Source organism: Leishmania major, chromosome 30 (assembly GCF_000002725.2).
Source record: "Leishmania major strain Friedlin complete genome, chromosome 30".
Taxonomy (NCBI): Eukaryota; Euglenozoa; class Kinetoplastea; order Trypanosomatida; family Trypanosomatidae; genus Leishmania; species Leishmania major.
Window position 1 is genome coordinate 1,239,036 of NC_007271.2, and position 18,465 is coordinate 1,257,500.

Here is an 18,465-nt window from a genome sequence, read left to right on the forward strand (position 1 = left end):
GCACAGTGGCAACGCTGCTGACAGCGATCGAGGGAGCCCTTGTCGATCGCTGCGTTTGGTTGCTTCCTTACCATAAGCTCGACAACTCTCCCTCCCCATTACTTGGCAGGAGTCTACCGATGCGCTTAGGAGGAGAGGGAGGGGCAGTGGCGGCGAAAAAAAAACTACAACAATCGGATATGTGTAACACTACAACAGCTGCATCACCGACACTAGAAAAAAGCAATGAACACACCGGCAACTGATTTTCGGACAGGTCGCACATAGCGACTGGAGTTGTGGGGTGGGGTAGGGTAGAGGGAGTTTGCTGCAAAGACCGAGAACAAGAACACCGTTGTGCGCCCCTCTTCTCAATCCCCTCTCCCTGTTGCTCACTTTAGTGCCATTTCTTGCCGCTGCCATTGCTGACCCCGACGCATCTACGTCTGTTGCATGTGCAGGTGTGCACCCGACGAAAGCCAAGCGTGTGCAGTTGAAAGTTCTCCACTCACCTCTCCTTCCTTTTATGTCGTTCCCCTTCTCCCCCGCCTCCCTTTCGTTGCATTCTTCATGTTCTTCCCCAACGGCCAGCCGTCTAAACTCCGCTGCACTCCTGCTGCCATTTTTTTTTTCACTGGCACGTGTACGTTTTCCACTCCGCCGTGCGTATCTTCTTCTTCTTCGCGTCGGCTGGAGTGGGCTGCCCTTGTCTCGTGCCGCGTACGCGCAGCAGGTGCTTGGAAGGCACTCGCCTTTCTCCTATCTCTCCCCCCGTTTGGCTGTCCATCAATGCCGGGCACACGCTCCCACCCGCACACACCCACGCACTGCAGACATTTCGTACGATTCGCCTTTGGCAATGCCCAAGAAAGAAAAGGAGAAGAGGGCGCCGACCCCTTCGGTGACCCCGCCAGGCACCACAGAGGAGGAGTGCTTGCTGGAGGTGCATCTGCACTGGGATGTGGAGGCACAAGCGGTGCCAGACATGCTGGTTCTCCTGCGACTCTGTCAGGAGGATCACTTCATTCTTCCTCGCCAGCTGCCGGTCGACGCCAACAGCGACTGTGCCGCTGACGGGCAACAACAGTCGCATCAGCAGCAACCGTCTGCTGCCCCCCCGCTGCTCCTCCTAGTAAAGCAGACGGTTATTGTAGGCGGGCCGACTGTACGCCACACACTACTTAATGATAGCAAGGCCAACCGCATTGACGTGTACGCCCTCCCGAGCGCCGGCATCGGCGACGACGCCGGTGGCAAGCAGGCCGGCGGCGCAGCGGGAAAGCGCTTTAAGAGCGCGACGCCGACTGTCACGAAATCCAAAGGGAAGGCAGCGGCCGGGCTCACTGCTCTCCCCGACGGCGCCCGCCACATTGGGGGAACAACGCTATTGTTTGTTCCACTTCTTTCAAGCTCGACAATGGACGTCTCTGTGCCGCTTGCAGCAGGGTCACTCGTCGATGCCGACGACTGCTTGAACTTCCGCGTGCGGTGCCACGATTCACTGCTGCTGTCTGCGCAGTGCATGTCACAGTGTCGCCCAGTGCTGGTGCGTGTATACGGGGTCTCGGGACTGCCCACCTTGGAGTCCACATCCGGCTCCTCATCCACAAAGGACATAGCTGTAGCTGCGACTGCCGACTCACGCCGTCGTCTGCGCGCGTGTGTCACGCTGGCTGGGGGATGCGTGACAGCACCCATACTGCCAATCACACCTGCAATCTCCGCCGAGGAGGCCGTGGCGCCGTCCTCGTCCCCACCACACAGACCAACGGCCACTTTCCACGATCACATTCTCTTTTTGCATGAGCTGGGCACACCCCTTGATGTGTACCGGAAACTGTACAGCGCACCATGCGAGGTGTCGCTGTGGCAATCCTTCGAGATGGATGCTCAGGGGACCGCGGCAGCAGCTGCAAGCGCCGCCTCGCCGCCGGAGAAGGGCACCGAGGTCTTACTTGGAAGCGGCAGCTTTTCGGTGCGCGACTTTTTGACAGACGATCAAACACGCTTTACGGAGACGGTGCAGCTGCTGCCTGGTCGCTCCACGGTGAACCTTGCAAAGGATTCCACGTGCCTCACCACCGGCTGCAGCGTCTCCGTACGCCTCGACTTTTTCCAGCCCTTCGCCCCTCTGCAGCATGTTGACAAGGAGGGGCAGCCGCTGCCCCGCAAGGTCTTCTTGACGCGTGCGCTTGTGCGCCTGCCGTACTCGGCTCCGTGGATAGCCGACTTTCTGACGCTCCTTCTGCGCGAGGCCACGGCGCTGCCTCGCGCGACAGAGGACGTGCAGCTTTATCTACCACCACCGCCGCCGCCACCGCCCATCGAAACTGCGGAGAAGGAAAAGCCAGCTGGGGGACGCAGCGGCACCACCCACGCCCGCGGCGCGGCGCCGCTTGCCGCCTCCTCTTCCTCGAAGCGATCAGGTAGCGGCAGCGGAAATCGCAAGGCGGTCAAGGCAAGCGGACGCCCTGCCCCAGCAGACCCCGTGCCAACCCCGCCATTGCCGTCTTTCGCAGGCGAGCTGAAGGTGTACTCGCCGCCGGGGCTCAGCGGATTCGAGGTGGCAGACGGGGAGGAGCGTCTGTGGTGCTTTGAGGCGACAGTGCCCGAGCTGCAGCGTGTGCTCAGCCAGCTCGGCAGTTTTGTGGAGGCTCGTGGCGGTGCGAAGTCACAGGTACATATACATTTCAACGCCGAACTGTTTGTGCCGCAGCGCGCGTACCTGAAGTTCCCGCCGTTGGTGGTTCCAGCAGCGGGAATGGCAGCTGCATCACCGCCACCCAGCGAGGCCGATGACACGTCGGTGGCCTTGGAGGTGGAGCCGAGCGGAACGGGCGGACGGCTTCACCGCATTCGCCTCCGTAGCGCTGTCGGCGCCCTGTGTCAGAGGCAGTCCCACTACGTCCGCCACAACCTCTCCGATGACTGCCTGCAGTGTCTGCTCTCCTTGGCAGCACTGCTGAGGGCTGCGTCGATGCGGGAGGTCGAGATGCGAGGATGGATGCCGTCCGCGACGCTTCTCATCGCCGCAGAGCGTTCCTTTGGTCAAACTCTAGAAAAGGAAGACTTGTTCGGCGTCACCTTCCCCACCCCTGCTGCATCGCAGACTGCAGTGGCGGCTTCGGGCTCTATGGATGATACCACGGATCGCGCGTCGGAAAGCAACGCCAGCGGCGCCGCTGCATCCCTGATGGCCGAGGCGGCGGTAGGGTCGGTCGTGTTCTTTGACGGTATGCTGAAGGCTGGGACTCGCCGCCCTGTGCCCGCCGCCGTTCTCCTGCGCTTCCCTGTCTCGTTTTGGATGGTGGTGACAAAAACGAAGGAAGAGGTGCTGTGCACCTTCCCACACAACACCCCCACCGGCCTCGTACAGTACCACATCGAGGGACAGGTAGTGCGGTGCTCCACCGTGACTTTGCTCTACGTGCTCAAGTGCTTGTGCCTTGCGCGTAGTGTCACACAAAGCCACAACGCGGCCTATGAGCTCGTCTTGCGCCAGCGTCAGCGCGAGCAGCACGTGCTGCAGCAGGAGAGAATGGCACAATCGGCGACCGGCAAGCTCATGGCGGTGCGGCGGCCCTCAGCGGATGCCGCGGGGGACGGCAGAGACGCCTTGTGCCGCAGTCTAGACAAGACTCGCGGCCCTGCCGTCAGCCAAATACGCGGAACGAACTCCAGTGACGAGGATGGCGCGGAAGAGGCGGATTGGCTAGACTCCAGTATGGACCGGCACTTGTACACGTCTTCTGCTTCCCCAAGCAGGTCATCAGCGCTGTCACGGCGCTTGCGAACGGATCGCACGAGTTCTCACAAGACGTTGGCTCACACAACCCAACGCAGACAAGTACCAGGCGTCTCTTCCTCGCCGACGGAGCTCACGTACGACGATCTTTGGCGCATGTACGAGCAGCGCGCCCCCTCCTCGGCGACAGCGGCACCTGCACGCGGCCACGAAAAGCTGCCACCCATCCGATTTTGATAGGGGAGAGGGAGACAGAGGTCCTGCCTCACATCCGCTTCTTTTTTCTCTCTTCCTCTACTGATGTACACTATAGACATGACGAAGTGCGTTGTGCTTCCCACTGCCACCACACTTCGTGTGGCTTTGCCGCATCTCTACTTTTGGCCGGTCAAGCTCTTGTGCACTAGCTTCCCGTTGCCGTACCCGCTGTAGTTCGTGTTTGTGTATGTGCGAGGTATATATATATATATATATATATGCTTTCTCTGTGATACGCCTTCCGAACTTTGCGTGAAGTGGTGCGAGCGTGTCAATGAGTCGACGTCTATCTTGCCGCCTTCTCCCACCTTTTCTTCTCCAGTGCTTCCCGCTCGAGAGCTCAGTGCAGCAAGGGAAGACCGCATAGAATGAAGGGAACAGTCGCACACAGGTGAGCGTGGCGTGACACTGCTCTCCAGCAGAGTCGAGTTCTCTCTCTGAGGCCCTTCTCTTTGCATATGACTCCTGACGGAGAAGGGGGGGGTGCCTCGCTCGTGTCTGCGCCCACTTCTAGACTTGTACGGACGCTTCGCTGCTCTACACGGCTTCGTTGTCGGTATCATTTTTCCGTGCTACATCGGTCCTCTCTTTTCCTCTTGATTGCACGCTTTAGAACGTCTGTTCCGCTCCCCCTGTGCGTTCCTTCTCCAACTCTGTGCCACTCTTCACCCTTCCCCCGATTTCTCTCTCTCGGCTCTTCGTGCCGTCGCACTTTGCACGCGCCTCCCGACCCCCGTCCCACCTAGCACTTGCCTTCCACGTCCGTTCCGCCGCGGTGTTACTCTCTCTGTTTTGCACGGTATGCCAACGCCTCAGGCTTTGTATCTTCTCATCCGCGCTACTCTTCGTTTCTTCTCTCTCTGTGTGCTCTCTGCGAGACCTGTCGTGGTGCTTCTGCGTTTGTGTCTTTTATTTTTCTCTTCCTCCCTCGTCCTCGACCCTGCCTTTACGCACACAGTCCCTCGTGCAAACATACTCTCTCTGCACCCGGCAACAGTCCTGGGGCCAACTCCGCCTCCTTGCAGCTCGCCCTCCCTCGCTCTTCTTTCCCGTCTTCCACATCGGAGCAATCGAAAGAGCGGACGAGAAGGCGCACTGACATCAGCGACAAACCTAAACACACACGCGCGCACGCACACACGCAGAAAATGAAAGTCATTCTCAAAACAATTACTGGAAAACAGCACGAGGTGGATGTGGAGGCGACCTCGACCATCCTCGATGTGAAGAGGCTGCTGGAGGACGAGTACGAGCCAGCGTCGTTGCGGCTGTGCTTCAATGGCGCTGTGCTGGAGGACAGCATGATGCTGGCGGATGCTGGAGTCAAAGACAATGATTCGCTTGTGCTCGCCGGGCGCAAGCGAAAGATCCCGAAGCCGCCAGCACCGCAAACGGCGGAGACACCAACGACGGAGGCGGCACCTGAGAGTAGCGCACCTGCATCTTCTACGCCACCGCCGGCGATGTCCGCGCCTGCTTTGACCACAACGTCCCCCGCCACCTCCGCTGCCCCCGTTGACCCACCAGCTCCCGCTGTTCCTACTGCCGCTGCAGCTCCTGTCACTTCTACGACCCCAGCAGGCCCTGCTGTTCCTGCTGCGCCTGCTGCCTCCACAACGAACACGTATGGCGTGGCCCCCAACCTGATCGACGAGGTGGCGTCGATGGGCTTCGAGGACCGAAGTCAAATTGCTTTGGCGTTGCGCGCCGCTTTCATGAACGTCGAGCGCGCCGTGGAGTACCTCTTCGAAGGCATCCCTTCTCACCTTGTGGAGGAGCTCGCGCCCTTCAGTGCTCCTGCCGCACCCGCGGCGGCCCCGGGAGCATCGAATCCGTCCGCGTCTTCTGCAACCGCGGTCGCACCGGCGTCGGCCTCTCCGGCACCCGCAGCCACGCCATCCAGCGCCGAGTCGGAGATGCGCGCCGCCCTCTCGCGCATCCCGCAGTTCGACGAAATCCGTATCCTGTACAACCAAAACACGGACACGCTGCCAGTGGTGATGCAGCAGATCGCGCTGCGTCACCCGGCTGTATACGAGCAGATTGAGCGCGATCCGGAGGTGTTCCTGTCTATCATGAGTGAGTCAGGGCAGCCGGGGACTGCGAGCGCTCCGGCCGGGTCCGCTGCGCCGTCGACGGCACAGGCTGTCGCGGGTGACGCGGAAGAAAGCAGCTTCATGAATCAGCTGCAGAGCGGGCTTGAGTTGACTGCTGAGGATCGCACGGCGGTGCAGCAGCTCGTCGAGTTAGGTGGTGGTATGTGGGACGAACAGAGCGCTGCGCTAGTCTACCTTGCTACCCAGCGCAATCAAGAGGTGGCGGCGAGTGTCTTGTTCGAGCACGGCGGTGTTCCAGCAGAGTTGCTGGCGGAGATTGCCACCCAAATGGTCGACGAGGAGGCGGAGGACTACGAGGATGAGCAGTGATGGGAGAGAGAGGGGTGGCTGCACTCGATGTCTTTGAGTGGTGCTCATTGGGCTGCCTCTTTACATAGTTTCCTCTGGCGCTGTTTTCTTGCGAATACCTGTATCCATCCTTGCTTCACTTTCGCCTCCTCCTCTGTTATCCTGCCACGTGAGCCTCACGCTACTTTGCTCTTCATGCGGTGGCGATGGTGATCGTGGCAGCGGTGATTCGTGTCTGTGAAGAAGCGAGAGGAGCCGAGTAAAAGCGCCGTGACGTTCCCTCTCACTTCTCCCGCTTTCTCACGTTGTCCGGCCGAGTCGTCTTGGTGACTCGTGATTGTCGTGTGTTGTGCTGGACGTGCTTGGGTGCAGCTGTGCGTGCCTGCCAGCTGCTTTGTTCTCTGCATGGATGCACGATGTGTGTGTGTGTGTGTGTGTGTGTGTGTGTGTGTGTAACCTCCATCCACTGCTGCCGTTGCGCCGCCGAGCACCCGTTCCCTGTTGTGTCTTGTTGTTTCTTCGCTTCGTTACGATGGCGAGCTTAGGTGGGCGCTCTTCCTGTACTTCTTTGTTTGTTCTGCTCCTCTGCGACCCCGAGGGCGGAGGGACACCTGAGTGCGTGGTATCTCAGGGTCCAGTGCCTCGTGCAGTGGGAGGGGACCAGGCAGCCCCCCTATCCCTGTCCCTGCCGAGACACTTCCGGTGGCGACAAGGGTCAGGCACCTTCGACGGGGGGGGGGAAGTCGGTGCAATGTGTCGCTGCGGATGTCGGCAGCCAGGCCCTGGATGGCGTGGTGTCGAGGCTGCCCGAGTCAGTGAGCACGTTGGTGCCACTCACATGATTAGGCAGAGTGTCAGCGTGACTCGAGCATATCCCGCCCGGCCCTCACACAGCCTACCAGTGGGAGGGAAGCCTGAGCCGCCCCAAGGAGCGGGTGCACCAGGTGGCGCCCGGCATGATGTGAGCGGGTGGTGGGTTGAGTTTGAGACGGGGGCCGCGCTCTCAGATGGCTGAGTCGGTGCTCGGCTGTAACGCGTCTGTCTACAGTATGCTTCGCACCCCGTGGTTTGGGGGGCTGTGCCAGACCGGGTGGAGTGGAGCAGAGCATGAGCTCTGTGGCAGAATAGATACGTTGAAGGGCAAAAAATAGCATGGCCCTGCAGTCAGTGTCTGTGCCAGGTTTACACTCCACTGCTGCATGTCGCGCGAGGTGTTTTTGCTTCGATGACGACGCGATGTGCGGTACCGGAGGACCTTCTTCTTTGCGGCCTGCGACACGCTTCGGTCCATACTGAACACGGAGCTGCATTCTGGGCTCTCCTGCTCGGTTGTGCTGTGTGCTACGCACGACCTGCGGCACGTACGAAGCCGCAGAAAGTTGTGACGCAGCACCAGGAAAAGTTGAAAGCCAAGAAGATAGATGAGATCCGGCAAGCAAGGAAACACAGACAAAGAAGGCCGCCTGCACCTATCGTACAGCTGGTCTCTGGTACCCCGCTAGGGACGCGAGGACATAAGGATGCATGTGCGAGTGTCCCCGGTCAACGACCTTGCCTTGTGGGAAAGCGGCATTCATTAGGCTGCTGTTCCTCGCGGATGTGACAGATGACTGTGTGGGCGTTTGACAGCGAGGTGAAACGCCTCACGCACAGCCAGCGGCAAAGCCACTCGTCTCCTCTCCGTCGTTTCCCTTGTCTCCTCAACTCTCCTTTTCCTTGTTTCTCTTTCGATTTCTGTTGTGTTGCTCTCGACCCGGTAATGAGATGGCGGCTCAGGGGGAGGATGGCAGCGTCTAATGTTGTGGTTGTCTGTCCGTCGGCGCTCCCCCTTTTCTTCAATCTTTTGTTGTCTCCTCTCATACCATCTCTTTTCATCCCTGACGTTGGGTGTCGTATCCTATAGTGTGGACGAGGAGGCTAAAGCGATGAGGGACAAGGTAGCGGAGGTGGCGAGGCCGCAAACTGCGACCGTCACCCGCATATCATAGCAGATATACATGGCTTGCGGCTTCCATGTAGTACGAGCTTTCTCCTTACCACCAGGCTTTTTTTTCTGTCGTTTCTCTATCTTCTACCGCGCTGCTCCCCTACCGAGATCCCCTTTCTCGCACTCCCTCGGTAATCCTTGGTGTAGTTCGCACACCAGCGCTATTGTGTGTGGTGCGTTGACGGCGAACCCTTCAGTGGCGGGTGCCGCGCTGATGAAGCAAAACGCAGAGACCGACGTCGACTTGGCGGCTGATCCCGAGGGGCGCCGGGGTGTGCGCGTCATAGCGCAGATGCCCCGCAAAATCGTCTTCGCTGCTGTCGTGGACACTTTTCGCCTCATCAAAGTTCATGGCACGCTCTGCTTCACTGCACTGGTATCAATGGGCATCCGGGCGTTCTTGCGAGCCGACGTGTTCATCACAGGACAGACGGCCTCTCTCTGTGCCGGCCCAGCGCCCTTCCTGATTCTTTAAGCATTTTGCACGCCTCTTTATCGGCTTATGATACGCTGTGCTCTTGGCCATGGTGCCTGTGGCGGATAGCACCTACACCTATGCCCCCCTCGCCTGGGGTGGGGCTCGTGGCCTGCATGGTGGCTGTTTGCCCGACATTGGAGAATCTGCTCTGGGGCTCAGCCGTGGTGGTGAGGTGGTCAGCGAACGTGTGCGCGCAGCTGCGGGAGTGGAAGGTGCAGTTCTCGGAGTGTCTTTCCCACACACCGACTGTGGTCGAGGACTTCCGCTCTGCCTCTTCAGGGTGTGGCACTGAACGCGCTTACGGTGCTCATTGGCGCTGTGGTCACGGCGGTCCTCTAAGCTGGTGTTCAGGAGTCGGCGCCGGTGAGCAACGTGTTTATGGGCATGCAACTAGGGTTGCGCGGCCGCTCTGTCGACTACGGTTTCTGCCCCACCGCCAAGCACTGCGGTCTCTCCCGCAACAACCTGACTCCCTTTGTTCCCCTTTCCAATGAGGGTTCCTTTGGTCACGTTGGTGTCAGCGGCATCATTCGCTGAGCCGGTGTTGTCGTCTTAGCTTACGTTAGCTTCGACGCTATCTGTGCCACCGCTCTGAATGGGCACCTTGCGCTACTGCGCGGTAATGCTGGCCCTGACGGGCATGATGGCCTACCACCTGCTCTGCGTCGATGACTCAGTGTCCAAGGCGCTGGCGCACGTGCATGTCACGTTCCTGCGGCGCGTGCTCGCTGACACAGGCACCATCACGGGACTGACAGCAGCGTGTTCCATGTCGTTCTCCGCCATGCAGCACCGCCCGCTGACCCTAGCAAAAGAGAGCCGGATCGTCTCAGCCTTCTCTCGCATGCGCATACTCTTCCCGTGCAGTTCACAGCTTCGTTGTGCTGCGATCGGGGCGACGCTGTTTTTTTTGCTGCAAGCGACGCGGTCACCGAAAGAAAAGAGCCTAATGCACGTGTTTCGATAACCGGCCGCAGAGGAAGGCCCCGCAGAGGCACCTAGATGTGTAGCATGGAGCGCAGGTCGAGGGGGGGGTCTAGGGCAGGTCGGAGGCGGCGGTGGTGGGCGTCGCCTTCGACTCCCTACTAACTCTCCTCCCCGCTCTCTAGGGCTTGAGGTGTACGTTAGGGCTTGCGGGAAATAAAGATTTCTTACCTTCGTGTGTAAGTGTATGCCGGTGAGCGGAGCAGGGACATCCACTCGAGGGGTGGGGGGACCCTAGGCGTTGTGCGGTTGTGGAGCCGAACTGTTTCCTGCATTCTGCCCCATCCCCGTCAGCAGACGCAGTCGTGTGACACCCAGAAGCCAGCTAAGCTGTTCAGGTGCGGATCGCTCTCGCCTGCGCCAGCTCCCTCACGCACTCTTTTGTGCACTATCCACAGCATCTACCAGCACCTCCTTCACTCGCCTCTGTATCCTTCCTTGTTTCTACACGCACACACACGTGCCTCACATATTTTTGCACAAACTTGCATCTGCTTTCACGCATACGCGCCACAAGCAAGAAGTGTGTACGTGTGCGCGTCCTCAGCGGTGCCCACTCCTATCACCAACTTCCGCTCTCCCTCTCTCGCACCTGCCACGTATTCTTTTCGCTCAGTTTCAGCCATCCGGGTAAGGCCGTCTACACCTCCATCAGCATTGGCATTTTGTGTAGAAGCACTGAAAACGATCCTCTCTTTCTGTCCCTCCTCTCCTTCCCTATTTACGGTTCCTTTTTCTCGGTGAGCGTCGAGTCAGCGAAAATGATGTATACAGGTGAAATCGAGAACGGCCAGATGCATGGCCGGGGCTGCCTCATCTACCCGAACAAGGAGAAGTACGAGGGTGACTGGGTGTACGGCAAGCGTCACGGCCACGGCGTGTACACATACGCGGACGGTAGCAAGTACGATGGGGAGTGGGTGGAGGATAAGGTGCACGGCAAGGGCACATGCTACTACGCCAGCGGCAATCGCTACAGTGGTGACTGGACGTTTGGCCGCATCAACGGCCGCGGTACTCTTGAGTACGCCGACGGCGATCGCTACGACGGTGAGTGGAAGGACGGCCGCATGCATGGCAAGGGTCTCTACTACTACTCCAACGGCGACCGCTACGACGGCGAGTGGAAGGATGACAAACGTCATGGAAAGGGTACGGTGACGTACGCCGGCCCCGACGGTAGCGTGTCGGAGAAGTTCGACGGTGACTGGGTGGAGGGGCGCATGCAGGGCTGGGGTAAGTACTACTACGCCGACGGCGGCGTTTACGAGGGCGAGTGGCAGGATGGCAAGATGCATGGCAAGGGTACGTACATATTCCCGAATGGCAACAAGTACGAGGGTGAGTGGTGCGACGACGTGAAGCAGGGCTACGGTGTGCTGACCTACGTCAACGGCGAGCGCTACGAGGGCTACTGGCTGGACGACAAGGCGCACGGCACCGGCACCCTCACCTACCTCCAGGGCGACCGCTACACAGGCGAGTGGTACCAGGGCAAGAAGCACGGCCGCGGTACTCTGGCCTATAGCAACAAAGACACGTATGAGGGCGAGTGGCGGAACGACAGCGCGACCGGCCGAGGTGTACTCGAGTACGCGAATGGGTGCCGCTACGAGGGAGACTGGTTGGATGATAGGCGCCACGGCGAAGGCCAGCTGTTGCTACCGGACGGCTCCAGCTACGAGGGTGGGTGGGTGAATGGCAAGAAGGAGGGCCGCGCCCGCATTATCCTCAAGTGCGGCGCCGTCTTCGTGGGCACTTGGAAGGACAACCTTATCGTGGGACAGGGCGAGTTCTACCTATCTGAGAACTGCGACCTCAACAATCCCGACTACTAGAGACCCCCTGCACCGGCATGTTTTTGTTTTGCGAACTCCCCCTCCTCGCTCAAGTTGTATCATCGGTCGCCCGTCCCTTTCTCTAGTCTGTATGTACTGTTGCTCGTTTTTCCTCTCGTTTCATGTGCGTGTCCGCCAGGCGCAGCCCCTTTTGCCGCTGCTGCCGCCGCCGCCCTACTCATCCACGCCTCATGTTGAGAATGACATGTGGTCGTGCTGACGGGGGAGGGGTGGGCGTGGTGTGCAGTGGTACCCTTCCTTTGTGTTCCGTTCTAGAACTTGGCGATTGCCTTTGGGCGTGCCTGCCACACGCCTGCCTGCCTGCCTGTATATGTGTGCCCTGTACGCCACGTGATTGAACTTTTTTTTTCTTGTTGGGGTCTGGGTTTGTTGTTGCGGCTTGCGTTTCGACTTTTGCACTGACGTGTGCTTTGCAAGATCTCTTGTTCCTCTCGCTGCGGGTCATGTGGCGGCTTCGACTCAGGGATTGCCTGGATGCGTGTGCGCGTCTGTATGCATGCGTCTCTTGTGATGAAGCAGAGGGGCGAAGAGCGACGAGGGCCATATTTTGGAGGAGATGAGAGGCGCAGAGTCAAGCGACCTTTTTTCCCTTTCTTTTCACTCGTTTGTTCGTGCACCGTCGCCTACGCCATCCTCTGCCGCTGCTGTACGCCAGCTCTGCTGGTGTGCGCGAGTGTACCGCTTCTTCGCTCTACTCCGGTTCTGCATCGCTGCGTGTGCTGCGGTTTAGCACTCTTCCCATGCATGTGTTTGTATGGCCGCCTCTCTCTTGATACCCTTCCTTAGTCTTTTATCATAGACAGCAAACGTTGTATTTCTTTCTTTACGTGCCACACGCCTGCCTGTGTGTGTGTTCTCTTTTTTTCTTGGAGCGGGTAGTACTTATCGAGGGCTTTGCCACCATCTCTGCCGGGATTCGTCTGCCGCGCTCTGTTTTCTTGTGTTGCTCGTTGATATACATTCTTACCTCTGCCTCCCCCTGTATCGTTCGCGCTTTCGTTGTTGTTGTAAAGAAGAGTAAAGGGAACGAAGAGAAGAGAGTGCATGGCTGACTGCGCACTGTCCCTGAGACTACTTAGGCAAAGTTGCCGCATACCGCACGCGCTGGCTGTCATGCGCATAAGCTAACCCGCGGACACGCATACACACGCACACACACGCACACACACGCACGCACAAACACACACACACACACACACACACACACACACGCACGCACGCACAAACACACACACACACACACACACACACACACACGATTGTACAACTGGGCAAAAAAAAAGAGGTGCATGTCGACATCCAGGGACGCAGTCATCATTGCCATCACCACTGCGCCTTCCCTTCCCTTCCCTTCCCTTTCTCCTTCCCCCCTTTCTCTGTCTTTCCCGTAGGGTTGTGTTGTGCTGCTTGCCCTCTCCGTTGATTTGGGTGGGAGAGAGGAGGAGGGGGGACGGCGTGTACATCTTTAGACATGCAGAACTGCAAACAACGAAAGAAAAACAAATGGATCTACGGTGTTTGAGCAGAATGAAAAAAACTATTTAAACAAAGAACCACGCTAACAGCCGTCATGAGAGGAAATACACATGATGCGTGAAGAAGGCAGGGGCGGGGAGAGAGTGAGAGGCATGCGGTGGCTTGCGTTCGCGCGGAGATGTAAAGATGGGACGAGGGCACAGACGAGGAGTGGGCAAGTGATAACGGGCTTGTGGGTGCGGAGGGGCACTTGTGCCTCTGCTCTCCGCTTCCCCGTATGCTTCGCTTGTTTCGTCTTTTCTTGCTTTGCTCTCATTCGCATCAGCGCTCTCGGCGCAACGAACGGCAGGCTGCGTGACATTGCCCTGCTTACGTGGGGGACGTCACAGCTGTAAGTGCCGCACCTTCTCGTTTTCTTTTCTGCCTTCACAAATCGATGCAAGGCGGTGCCACAAGCAAAAAGTGTTACGGCACAAGGTCTCGTGTGCGCACATGACTTCACCTCTCCTATCGTCTCCTCTTACCGCCCTCACACTCATCGCTGTTGGTCCTCTCTCCCCGTCGTCGTCTGTGTGTCGCTGCACAACGGATTTCCTGTCCGGCGCGTACTGGTACACACACACGTGCTTGCGTGAATCGCGCCCAAGAACCTCCTCACGTACATACGCATATACCAAAACGCATCGGTAACTTGCGCGCACACCCGCACACGTAACACACATACTAACGCTGTGCCGATTATAGACGGCACGAGAGAAAAGGGGAACAAACAAGGTCTCCCCACGTGTCGTATCGCACTTCCCTCTCGCGTGAGCGACTTCTCATCCTCCGTAGGGCGCGCGCGTGCAGGACTGTGCAGTGACTTTTCCCGGATCAGAGGAGAGGCTGCATCACAGCGTCACAAAAACGAACAGGGGGAGGTGCAGGTTTATCTTTCGCTCGCTTCACTATCGCACGCTGACAGCCGTAACCCCGCAAACACACTGACGCCTTACGCCACGCCGTGATGGAGACGCTGAAGGGATTTGCTCGCCGCACCACGCAGAGCCTGCGTGAGATGGTATCGCGGACGGAGGTGTCACCGGAGGAGATGCGGCTTACGGAGGTCATGACGAAGGTGCGCATACTGGAGACGAAGGGGGAGATGATTTGCGAAAAGGTCATCCAGGCTGCTCGGCTCATGGGCGAGCTTGGCAAAACGTTGCGGGACATCGGAGAGGAGTACAAGGGTGTACCAGATTTACCGAAGGAGAGTCGTGAACTTGCCGAAGACGTCTTCGAGGTCGGTGTGAAGCTCGTGGAGACGTCGCAGGAGCACCAGAAAGGTCTAAAGGATAACGGGTTCGAGTTGCTACGCAGCTTTGCCAAGCAGTGCGCGCAGCTGCGCGAAGTCGAAGATGCGCGGCGGCACCACCAGCTCGAGTACGACTTCTTTAAATCCAAAGTGCAGTACCTCCGCTCATCACCGCAGAGGGACTTCACTCGTCTTCCACGCAACGAGCAGATCTTGGAGAATTGGCGCGTGGAGCTGTGGCGGGCGACGGAGCACAGTAAGGCGTTGTGCTCGGAGCTCTTCGTGTCTGGTCGCCAGGCCATTGACCGAAGCGTGCTCACGACAATTCAAGTACTCCACAGCTTCGTGGAAATCGCGTCGACGGGCTTCTCGCAAACGTTTCAGGGAGTGCGCCTCCCCACCTATCCCAAAGCGCCGGTACTGCCTCCAGCGGCGCTGCCGCCGGCGCCGGCGCCGTCGACCCCATACGCTTACAGCAGCCAGACGGCTGTTGCGGTGTCCACTGGTGCCATTATACCGACCTCACCAGCTGCTCAAGTCCCTATGCCCGGGGCGTCCTATGCGTCGACGCCGCTACTGTCGCCGGGAAACCCCCCCGGCCCAGTTGCAGTACCACAGCAATCGCCACTTGCTCCCGCCACAGGCACTCCGTACGAAGGGGCCCCTTCGTACGCCGTCGCGCCAGAGGCTGCTGGTAGCAGCTTTGCGCGTTACCAGCCACCGCCCCTCGGCATGCACACTTCAACAGACAATGGCACCACAACGTATCAGCCACCGCCCCTGCAGTGACCTGGGGCGCACGCCTTTGTGGTGTAGTCGGTGGCCGTCATGGCATCTATGAGGGTGAGTGGGAGGGGTTGTGTAGAGAGCGTTGTGAGAGCGAGGCAGCGAGGGAAGTGGTACGTAAGCACGGCGCTGCTGCCCATCAGCCTGTCGAGGTTGCTTTTCTGCTCTGCTGTTTCGTTTTACGAGATGCCGAACGTCTGTTATCGGTGAAGATTGGTGTCGTTTATGGGAGATCGTCTCGTCGCTGCTTTTTCTCCTGCGTTTTCTTTTTTTTCGTGTGTGTGCTGTTGTCGCCTTGTTTGCCTCTCCTCACGTGTGCGTGTGTGTGCCTGTGTGCCTGTCCTCTCAGTGCCCTGTCTCTCTGTCCACGGCGTGTGGCGTTTCTGCCGAATCCCTTCCTTTCTCTTTTCCGCCCTCGCCCCTCTGTGCAGGTCTCAGTGGCGTGCGCGTGCGTGTTCATGTTTGCGTATTGGACACGGTATACACGTGTGCGGTTGCATTGTTTCCCGTGTGCCCAACCAGCATTGCTGGAGCAGTTGCCGCTCCCATCTGTCGATGTCTGCAGAGCGTGCAAGAGGAGGCGATATGAGCAGAAGGCGAAGGTGGCGTTTGTTTGCTTATCGGCTGCTCTCTTTCTTTTTTATTGAGGGGATTGCCGCTCAAGTAGCTGCACACGCTTCACCGCCACCTTCCGCCTCCAAACACCGCCGGTGTGCGTGCGCACGCATGCGCACTCTTCGCATACACCCACACAAGCACGTGCTACTACTTTCCTACGCAAAACAAAACGGTATGACAAGGGCATCCGGCGAAACTCGATGTCGATACGACGTGCGTGCGCGTGATGTCACTGCCCTGGCGTGCGAATGTGTCTGGGGTGGCGGTCGAATGGGAGCATGGTGCGGTGGCCGGTAACATGGCACCCTTCCCCTTCCCTTCAGTTGTTCTCTTTCTCTCGTCTCGTTCTCGGTACACATCCTCAGTTTTTTGCCAACAGTGTCCGAAAGGAACACGACATACGAAAAAAAAGCTACAGTGCCTTACTGGGAGAGAAAGGGGTGTGCGCCGCCACATCATTCCACTAGCTGTGGTTATTACTATCGTGCACATGACTCTTGACTTCGCTGGCGTCGCCATCACCATCATGCCCCATCGTTCCGCACTGCCTCCCGTAGAGGTTCCATCGCGCAAGCGTGTATGTGTGTGTGTGTGTGTGTTCGTGTAGCTATGTGCCTGTGCCTGCAGGCCTGCTCCCACATCGATGCCCGCCCATCGCGTCTGCCTGCGTCTCGTGTTCATTTCCACAACTCCTCAGATGTGCCTCCTTCGCCTTCTCTCCTCCGCGTGCTTGTCTCCGCTTCGTTCCTTCGTCGTCTTCCTTTTTTTTTCAACGCCCTTCAACGCCACCCCTCACCCTCATCGCCTATTTCGCCCGCACACGCACACACCGCCGCGTGTGCGCTTGTTTTCGTCGCCGTATGCCATGATAATATAACAACACAAGCGAACAGAAAGGTAACCGACCCACTCTTCACACAAGTCTGTGCAGCGCCGCGCTGCCGCTGCACCGACGCCACGTGGTCATCGTTAGAGACCCTTCCTCCCTCCCTCCCTCCCTCTCGCTTCTTATTAGATTCACACCGTTGTTCTTACTGATATCTTCCCTGTCTTCTACAGTGTTGTGTCGGTGTCGGTGCCTTCGCATGTGTCTGTGTTTGTGTGTCTGTATGTGTGTCTGTGTGTGTCTGTATGTGTGTCTGTGTTTGTGTTACGCCACTAGATCTCTCATCTTTTGTTTGTTGTGCGTGTTTCTTGCAACGTTCGTTTCAAGGCTGCAGATTTCATCGTGGTCGCGTGGTCGTCGGATCTTCAGCCCACTCGTCTCTCTTCGTTCTTCGCACCTCGCTCTTGCCGTTTGGTCCCTGTATCCCGGGTACCACTCTCCACCTGCTTCCTTGCATCACCGCCGATTCTCGCGTCCTCTATTTCTTTCTGCATCCGCAGACCGCTTTCTATTCTCTTAGTCAGTGTGCCGGCGAGCAGGGCTGCTTTGCCTATTCTTTCTGGGGCGATTGTTTCGTCTCGAGTGTTTTTCGCTAGCGCACGCTCTTCTTCCTCTTTCTTCACCGACACGCTACCACCACTTCCCGGAGAGGGGCCCTCGTTCGTCGCCCTCATCACCGCTTCTTTCCGTTTCCTCCATTCTGTTGCTGGGCTACTCCAAGCCTCCATCCCTGCACCTCAGCAGGTGTCGTCTCCTCTATTACCAGAGTGTTGATCTAGGGTTGTGGTCTTAAGCCTGTGAAGCAACAATGCAGGCCTCAGCAGCGTCGCCAGCGACTGTTTCGACTGAGCCGCTCTTCGCAACAGTCACGTTCATAGGAGAGGATAACACGCGGGGCAACACGTTTCGTGTCCCGATTAGCGCTTCCACAACGGTGCGTCGGCTCGCGAAGGACGCGATGCAGCGCCTCGTGCTCTCACGACGCAACCTGGACGGCTGCGGCAACACGCTGGCTATTGTAGTGACGGAGGTGTATGTCGGCGGCACTGGCGCGCAGCCTAAGGCGGAGGTGTTCGCGCAGGATTGCGTGACGCAGGTTGTTTTTGTAAAGGAAGAAGTCATTTATATGAGGCTCAAGGGAATGAGCGCGTTCGCGGCACCATCGCGACTCACCTCGCCTCCACCGCCGCCGCCGCAGACGAACGGGTCATCGGCGACATGCGGCGCCATCGCCGCTTGCAGCGATCGCACTTCGCAGCCGACTGCCACCGCGACTGCCTCATCGCTCCTCAAGGGGTCTGCCACGTCGAAGAACGAGGCCGAGTTGGCGACCGAGGTGAAGCGCTCTGCACCAAAGACGTCCGAGCCGCCGGCGGCAACAGCGAAGTCTGCAGCGACAGATGCAACGACCCAACAGGCGATCAGCGACGGAGCGGACACCGCCGCGGCACCAACGACGGCAGAACCGCTAGCGCCAAAGGCGGAGGCGCTGAGGCGTCGACGGGGCTGGGGCCCCGAGGCGTACGAGCTGTTTCCCGAGAACTACATGTCGACTCCTGGCAAGCGTCCGCGGATGGTGCGATCCGAGAAAAAGACGACGTCGGCGCAGGCAGCGAAGTGCAGCAAGACGGAGTCGAGCAACGCCGCTGTCGCCAGTACGAAGGCGGGAGGGGGGGAGGAGTCGTCAGACAAGCAGGCTCCGGCGGATAA

At 58.6% G+C, this 18,465-nt stretch overlaps 5 protein-coding genes across 5 annotated transcripts in view; all 5 read left to right on the plus strand.

Annotated features, from left to right (window-relative positions):
* Positions 1-838: 838 nt before the first annotated feature.
* On the plus strand, positions 839-3,961 carry LMJF_30_3290 (conserved hypothetical protein; the record flags this gene model as incomplete). Its single annotated transcript, XM_001684886.1, has 1 exon — positions 839-3,961. The coding sequence occupies one exon, from the start codon at positions 839-841 to the stop codon at positions 3,959-3,961; it is 3,123 nt and encodes a 1,040-aa protein (XP_001684938.1).
* Positions 3,962-5,130: 1,169 nt separating this feature from the next.
* On the plus strand, positions 5,131-6,408 carry LMJF_30_3300 (UV excision repair RAD23-like protein; the record flags this gene model as incomplete). Its single annotated transcript, XM_001684887.1, has 1 exon — positions 5,131-6,408. The coding sequence occupies one exon, from the start codon at positions 5,131-5,133 to the stop codon at positions 6,406-6,408; it is 1,278 nt and encodes a 425-aa protein (XP_001684939.1).
* A 4,189-nt stretch (positions 6,409-10,597) lies between these two features.
* LMJF_30_3310 (conserved hypothetical protein) lies at positions 10,598-11,674 on the plus strand (the record flags this gene model as incomplete). Its single annotated transcript, XM_001684888.1, has 1 exon — positions 10,598-11,674. The coding sequence occupies one exon, from the start codon at positions 10,598-10,600 to the stop codon at positions 11,672-11,674; it is 1,077 nt and encodes a 358-aa protein (XP_001684940.1).
* A 2,503-nt stretch (positions 11,675-14,177) lies between these two features.
* On the plus strand, positions 14,178-15,254 carry LMJF_30_3320 (conserved hypothetical protein; the record flags this gene model as incomplete). The annotated part of the gene is made up of 1 exon (XM_001684889.1): positions 14,178-15,254. The coding sequence occupies one exon, from the start codon at positions 14,178-14,180 to the stop codon at positions 15,252-15,254; it is 1,077 nt and encodes a 358-aa protein (XP_001684941.1).
* A 2,459-nt stretch (positions 15,255-17,713) lies between these two features.
* LMJF_30_3330 (conserved hypothetical protein) overlaps positions 17,714-18,465 on the plus strand; it is a gene marked incomplete at both ends in the record, with an annotated part of 1,173 nt that continues 421 nt past the window's right edge. The window contains one exon of the mRNA XM_001684890.1: positions 17,714-18,465. This exon is cut by the window's right edge and continues 421 nt beyond it. Coding sequence (XP_001684942.1) covers positions 17,714-18,465 — 752 coding nt within the window.